This window comes from Miscanthus floridulus, chromosome 1 (assembly GCF_019320115.1).
Source record: "Miscanthus floridulus cultivar M001 chromosome 1, ASM1932011v1, whole genome shotgun sequence".
Taxonomy (NCBI): Eukaryota; Viridiplantae; Streptophyta; class Magnoliopsida; order Poales; family Poaceae; genus Miscanthus; species Miscanthus floridulus.
In genome coordinates, this window is record NC_089580.1 from 160,381,237 (window position 1) to 160,388,578 (window position 7,342).

The 7,342-nt window shown below is 44.4% G+C and overlaps 1 protein-coding gene across 1 annotated transcript; it reads right to left on the reverse strand.

The window, feature by feature from the left end:
* Positions 1–1,360: 1,360 nt before the first annotated feature.
* LOC136545563 (mitochondrial import receptor subunit TOM40-1-like) lies at positions 1,361–6,922 on the reverse strand. Its single transcript, XM_066537574.1, has 11 exons — positions 6,573–6,922; positions 4,724–4,805; positions 4,546–4,645; positions 4,357–4,452; positions 4,212–4,262; positions 3,986–4,051; positions 3,164–3,265; positions 2,058–2,126; positions 1,901–1,984; positions 1,691–1,786; positions 1,361–1,564 (listed from the first exon to the last, which is right to left on the reverse strand). Exons 1-11 carry the CDS (start codon positions 6,769–6,771, stop codon positions 1,508–1,510), a joined length of 1,002 nt encoding a protein of 333 aa, XP_066393671.1. The 5' UTR covers positions 6,772–6,922; the 3' UTR covers positions 1,361–1,507.
* Positions 6,923–7,342: the final 420 nt, after the last annotated feature.

Consider the following 7,342-nt stretch of genomic DNA (forward strand, 5'->3'; position numbering starts at 1 on the left):
GTCAGCCAGCTTGGGAACGGACCGTTGACGCTCGAAGACCGAAGGCAAAAGACCATTCTGCCCCCGCCGTGTATTGCTTAACGAGCGCTGTCTCCTCCCATGTGCTCAGTCCCAACGGTTCTCTCTGGCCTGCTCACTGCCAGGGCGGGCCCACCTGTCATGTTGTCTTCAACCTCCGTCAGGAATTCCTCCCTCTCTCTCTTCTCCATTAACGGAGAATCCGAGCTCCAAAGAGCCCACCTCCTTTACTCCTGCGGCAATTAAATTCCATAATAGTGCTGCTATAACGTTGCTCTTCAATATCCCTACATCAAATGGACGTTCCTCCATTTCCTCTGTCCGTTACTCCGGCCACCATTGATGGCAATGAACCGAGCTCCATTCCCATCCACGTTCATCGTTCATCTCCCTATAAAAACTGGAACGAGGTCGCAAGTGCACGCTGCTGCTCCTACGCCCCTCCCCGCAACTTCTCTCCCGCGCCAGCACCCCCAACTTTCGTCGTCGCCGCCATTGCCGGGTCGGCTCGAGCTCGTGATCTCCCACCTCCCACCACCTCTGGACTCGATCGGTTCTTCGCCGGCACCACAGGGTCGCCACGAGCTCACCCCGCTACTCCTCATCGTCGATCCGTGGCCGCATCGTCGAACTCCACCGAGCTCCGCCACCACCGTCCGCCCGCACCTCTTCGTCGTTCGTCGTCTCCAGACCACCCCGAGCCATTCTGCTGACAAAGAGGACCACCAACATACACGCCGCGGTCGCCTCTTCCTTTTCCGCCGGTCGCCGCGCGTCCCCGGCCACCGGAGCCGTAACCCGGCCGACGCCGTCGAGCCCCCGCCGCACGGGAGCACCACCACGCCGACGTCCCTGCTGCTGTGAAGACAACCAGAGCAGAGGCTCCTCTTGGCCATCCGTTTCCAGATCGACGGCCACAATTTCATCTTGACCGTTGGTCAACCAAAGTCATGTTGAGGCCACATCATCTTTTATCTTCCAATCAGCATGCGCCACGTACTCGGTCAGCAGCCACGTCATCTTTGTTGCTATTCAACCGTCCAGTCAAACTATATTTGCAGTCTAGCCCCTGAGATCCTTCAAAAACAGTTGGGACTGAGCAGATGGGAGGAGATGGCGCTCGTTAAGCAATACACGGCGGGGGCAAAATGGTCTTTTGCCTTCGGTCTTCGAGCATCAACGACCCGTTCCCAAGCTGGCTGGCTGATCTGGCATGCCACGTCAGCAAAAATGGCAAAAAATTAGGCGAGTTACTATTTTCTGAGACATTTTTGTAGTTGCCACCACAAAGTTGCAATCAGAGAGGCGGCCTCCGTAAGAGTGGCGAATAATTAGATGTCCCCCCTGTAAAGCAGCAACAGCCTGTATTTTTCCACGGCGCAAAGGGCAGAACCTGGTCAATCAAAATTGAGGCCTGAAGTATCTAACATACATGGAAAGCCGACTGCATAAGTATCTCATGTGCGTTCACAGAAACTGTTTAGCAGAATTACTCTCCTACGGTCATTCCAAAACCAAACTTGTAGTTCTTCTTACAATGGTCAATCTGCAACGTGAAATTGCAATGTCGATAAAATATTCCAATAAACCTTAGGGTATTTAATTCTTGCTCATTCAAAGAGTGAAATGGGGAAAAGAAACCCTCCTGGAACTGATTATAACCCATGCTTACCTCAGCAGATAGAAGGAAGTTGACACCCATGTTCAACCTCTCCTCCAAGTATGCGGAAACAACACCATTTGAGTCTATTTTCCCTCTTAGACGGCACTGCAACAGAATTGATTTCCACAAGAATATTCATTTATACAAATAAAAACAGTGCAAAGGTACACTACTTGGAGGAGCTCAATAGCTAATGCAATGCTATCTGTAAACACTGACCTGCCTAAGCAAGTAATCATAACCAAAGCTGGCAGTTACATCTCTTGACATATGGTTATACATGAAATCAGACGCAAGGGAAACCTGCAAATAAGGGTAACCATAGAATAAGCCAACACAGCATTGAAAGCATACTGCTGTCATGGTGAAAGTCAACCTTCTCGGAGATCTTCTGGACATAACTTAAGGCAACTATTCCAGTGCTTGCGACCTGTAGAGTGCCCACCTGAAATATTTATAACAGAAAACAGTGATTGTGTTGCATTCTTAAAAGCAACTCAGGTTCTAGGTACAACAAAAGTGTGCACTTAAGGAAGACATTCAAGTAAAGCTCTGTAAGCTGAACAAGGACGAAAAGGTGCTCTTATGTTCCTTGATGCTGTTGAGTTCCATTTTCCAACCAGTTCACTGCCAAGCTAACAGGGAAAGGTGGGCATAAGGCAATGTACTCATCCTTTGTCACTAAGCCTGTGATGCTACGACGTATGCTAGTCCATGTTTGTAACTCTTTGGATCAACTGGTCAGGCCATCAAATCCACCATTGATCATAGTTCAGATAGGCATGAACTCAGGTCCTTTAGATCTGACACTGCTGGCATGAAGGCCGCAAGACATGGGCAGCAGCATCTACACAGGTGGCCCAGGTGCGGTGCGATCACCTACAAGTCATTAATTTCGTAGTTTGTTTCAGGTTTGTTAGCAGATAGGAGTTAATTGGTTACTTTGATAGGATTTGTTAGTTGGGTTATTGGGTGCCTGGTCTATAGAGGCAGCTGTACGCATCTCGTGTCGCAGGCAAGAAAAGAAGGCTAGGTCCTCTTCTTGTACCATGGGCGGCGCCCCCCAGCAGAGACCATATCAAACACCATTACACCTACCGCAATGTTGACATTAAAAGGGAAACACTCATTGTGCCGTTGTGTCTTCTGGTGTTCAGCGACATGATGATGATAAATAAGTGACTTTTGTACTCCTATTAAACATGTAACTTCGAGAAAAAGGCTTCTAGTTGTTTCTAACAGAAGTCCCAGAGCTCTCACAAACTTTCAAAACAAAGGCAGCACAGACGGAATAGACACTAATGCAAACAAGAACATATGGGGAAAATGAAGCTAGGTGCTTAGAACTTAAGTCAATTTGAACATATTATAAGTCAATAACCAGTTCAGCCCTTGTTGCAAAATTAATAACCAGGCTGCAAATTCTTTTACCAATATCAAGGTTATACAAGCAAAATAGCAAGGGATCCACCAGCTCCATACCATTTTGTCCGTGTTATAGCGAGAGGCAAAACCAATTCCAGACTTCCTTTGGTGACCAAGCCAGAACATTTCAGTTCCCATTGATAGGTTCGGAGTAACACTCTGAAAAGTAAGGTTTCATTATCAGAAAAAGCTTAAATAATGATCAATCAATCTTTATAGCTGGAATAAGCCAAGCTAATTTAACATACAGAAAATGCACATCATTCTAATAGATGAGAACATGAATTCTCCTGCTCCAATTCAATAGAGGAAACTCACATATAAAGAATTACTTAATGAACAAAAGAGCATAGCACTTAGCAAAGTACAAAATGTAAGAGCCAGGCACGAGTAAGTTGTTAGTGCTGAAAACTTCAAACTGTACTAGCATCTAGCATAACCTAAATGCAACAGAAAATGCATAACTTTTACTCCAGCCTACTTATCTTGAATTTGGCATTGAACAAAGCAACTCAGATGTCATCTCGACACATCCTGTAGTCAAATATAATTTGTATTCAAAACTGCAAGCTTAAAAGCGCATAGCGCAGACTGAATTGATCCTTGATCCTTAGGATATCCAGATCAACAAGGTAGTAAGATAATTAACTGACGGCAGCTAAGCAATCAAATAGTAAATGCTTGAGGAAAAAGATATATGCAACTCAAACAGATATCAAGAAGCACAAATATGAAAGGAGGGCATAAACCAAGGCTACTGAATTTTGCATGGCATTAAACCACCAAATGAGTCATTTTTTCCATCTTTCTACAACAACGCATTAACATTAAGATGGAAGTTGAAACTTAGAAAGTAAAGTGCATTGCTAAAGTTTTTACCTGAATATAATTTGCACCATAGAATGCATTGTTCCCAATTTGGAATTGTGCTCGATAGTCACTTCCCTGTACAAATAAGTGAAGTGTTGATGCAAGGAACTAATAAATGTATGATAAAGAGTACTCCTAGAAGTAAAGTAAAAGTTTGCCTATTACAAATGCTAATAAAAAATCAATCATGAAAGTTTGGAAAACTATAATTGACTGAATTGTCAGAAATGCCAACCTTGTAGTCAAAGTTAAACATTCCTTGTGAGTAATGTGCCTCTTGGGTAAGCTGGGAAAAGAGCAACCATCAGTAGAATAAGGAAAGCAAAGTATCAACAAAAGAAAGGATGACCCAGTGAACCTAAACTCTTTGATCCATCTACCTGTGCATTTACTTTCAGCGTCAGATTGTCTGTCAAATCACATTTCACACGAGCATTAAGCCTTCCATCTGTCATCACCCTTCCAATGAGCATTAACTACACGTAGTTTCATGCACAGAAGCAAATGAGTTGAAGAAATACATCATTGTGGAAGATGCCACAATAAAAATGGATGGCATGGAAACAAACCTTTGGATCTAAAAAATTGGCACCAAATTCATAATGCGCAGTTGGAACTTTAATAGTTTCAGATGCCTGGGCTGGAACTTCTAAGGAGCCCATAAAAACGCTGTGGAAGATGTTGTTAGGATATACTCTGGACAAATATAGCATAAGATATTTGCTAACATTTATGTAACGGTCTCACCTGTGGCTAAGAGAAAACTTTTGATTCAACGGTTTTGTGAAGTCAAACCTCAATCCTTCAAAAAGTTCAGGCTTCAAAGACACTGCAAAAGGAGCATGTCAGCAGAGATCATGAAAGCAATACTAAAGTTATACAGTAGTGTGGACGCACCAAAAAACAACAACAACAATTGGACCATTTGGTTTGCTATTGCTTTGGTCATACACAAAAATTAATGAACTACATAGGGCATATATCCCCTAGTTAATTGAAGGGGAACTCAACAAGTGGACAAAATTTCAAAATGGTATTCTATATTGTAATCTAAATCTAAATTTTGAACATTACTGCAGTTCAATCATTCTATTCAACCATAACATTTAGCTTCCAGTACTTCTCATCTCTTTCTGATACATTCAAGAACAATATTTGATGGAGACTACTTGACCAGTTGAACTTGACTAAAGTTAAGAAAGAAATGCTGAAGATTTTATTGGAGCGGGAAAAACAGAAAGGCAGCTTATGGGATCAACCTATATTTATAGCTAATTTTCAGTTATCAAAGTACACTGAGCAATGCCCATTGCCAAATATATAAGGTAGGAGTAGGACCCAAGCAAGTTGCCATGCACATCAGAATCTATAAGAAGTCTGAAAAGATCTTAGGCACTGAAGATGTGCATAAAAGCTTGTGGTAAGAACTAAACAGCAAAGCAGTCTGGACATGGACACAAAACACAGATTACCCCTTCACCTAAATTGTGCTTTCTATAACCAGCTAACTAATAATAGAATACTATTCTCTTAGTATATCAGAAGGCCATGTCAACTATCAAACTGATTGAGAACAGGCTCGTAGCTGGGTAACATGGCCTGTGAGGCAAGCTGCTCGCTCGGGTTCAATCATCAGGATTGCTTGAAAGGTGTCTCATCGTGGCATGCCCCCAAAATAGTTTCCAGATCAGCCTCTAGGATTTTTGCGCCACAACTCAGGGTCAGGTTCAATCCTCAGGATTATTTGGTGGGTGTCTCATCATGGCATGCCACCAAAATAATTTCCAGATCGGACACCAGCGTCTTTGAGCCACAATGGGACAGCGACGGGCTCATATTCCAAGCCAGAGCTTCATGAACCTCTTCAGCAGGTGTTCAGCAGGTGTATGTGTGCATAGGGTCAATCTAGTGTACGTTTTAAGGGCATTAATTGATGTACGTGTGGGGTGTGTTGAGATGTACGTTCAGATGCTACAACTTGTGCCACAAGTGGAGGCCTAAAAAAGCGTCAAGAAGATTTTCTTACAATTTATGGAATATGCATAAAAAACATGGGCAGTGAGCTGGTAAACTGAATAAACAAGTCATAAGTCATCTAGATAGAGGCGTGGTGTATATGGATAATTGACATTTGCGACAAGATGTCAATGTTATAAATAAATAATTAGACAAATACCAAATCCTAGAGACAGCAAGTGTAGTGGAGTTGGTGGAATCAAATGACTTATATTAGAGCAAAAACTGCATCTACAGTAGCAGTTCATGCGTTGCACAGTGAGAATTGTGTGCAAAAGATACTTGCGTCATACAAATCGCCGAGCAATTCCTAAGACACATCTATCAAAGCTGTGTAATAATGACAATCAACGAAGCACCATAATTTTCAGATCCAACTATGAACTCCGTAAAAGTAAAGCATCAGCCTAGAAATCGATCCACATCAAGCAATTCAATCGCTGTCAATCAACCAATTCTACCACGGGTATCACCAACCACATGAGGGCAGCGCATACCGAGTGAAAACTACACAATGCCGCAGCACTGCACACGCGCTAGCTGGTTATGGAGTTAAAACTTAAGGGGTAAGGGGACAAACTGAGGGCCTCGCGCTGGATCTCCTCGAATGGCACGGGGCAGGGGAGGTTGAGGTAGTCCACCTTCTCCTCCTTCTTCTCCTCCCCCTCCGACCTCGGCGGGAGGATCCCGGCGAGCCCGGGCCCATAGGGCGGCGCGCCCACCTGGGGCGGCGCTGAGTGAGGAGGAGGTGGCACGGCGGCGGAGGCAACAGATCCCATGGCGATGGCGTAACCCTAGGTCGGGGTTCTGGGGTTTGGGTTTGGGGCGCTCAGGCCACGTCTCGTCCCCCACCTCGGACCTCGCAACGCGGAGCGGCGGAGGCGGCGGGAACTTTTCACCAAACCCCTCCACTTCTTTTCCTATCTGCTCTCTTCTACGGCAGACAGCAATACGGTTAATCCCCGGCCTGGGGGGTTGGAAGCAAGGCCGCCTGGCCTTTGCGTGGGTTTTGCCGTTTTGGGAGGGTTTCTTCGCTCCAACCTCCATTGTTCGTGGGTCCTACTTTCAGTGGGACAATGAGATTATGTGCAACCGTGCGCGTTTAAGAAAGGTAGAAGATGAGCTAGGTGCCACCACACCAGTCGTGCCACGAACGAGCTCAGGTAGCTAATTCATGATACTGAGTGTTACGACACCAACGAAGATTTTGTATCTCCAAACTCAAAGCAAGAAAGGTGACAATGGAGGGCGGGAGACTTCGAGGGATCAGAGAGAGTGAAGAGCGAGCTCTTTAATATTAGATATATAATAGATAAATATAGATATTAATGTTAGGTATATAACAGATGA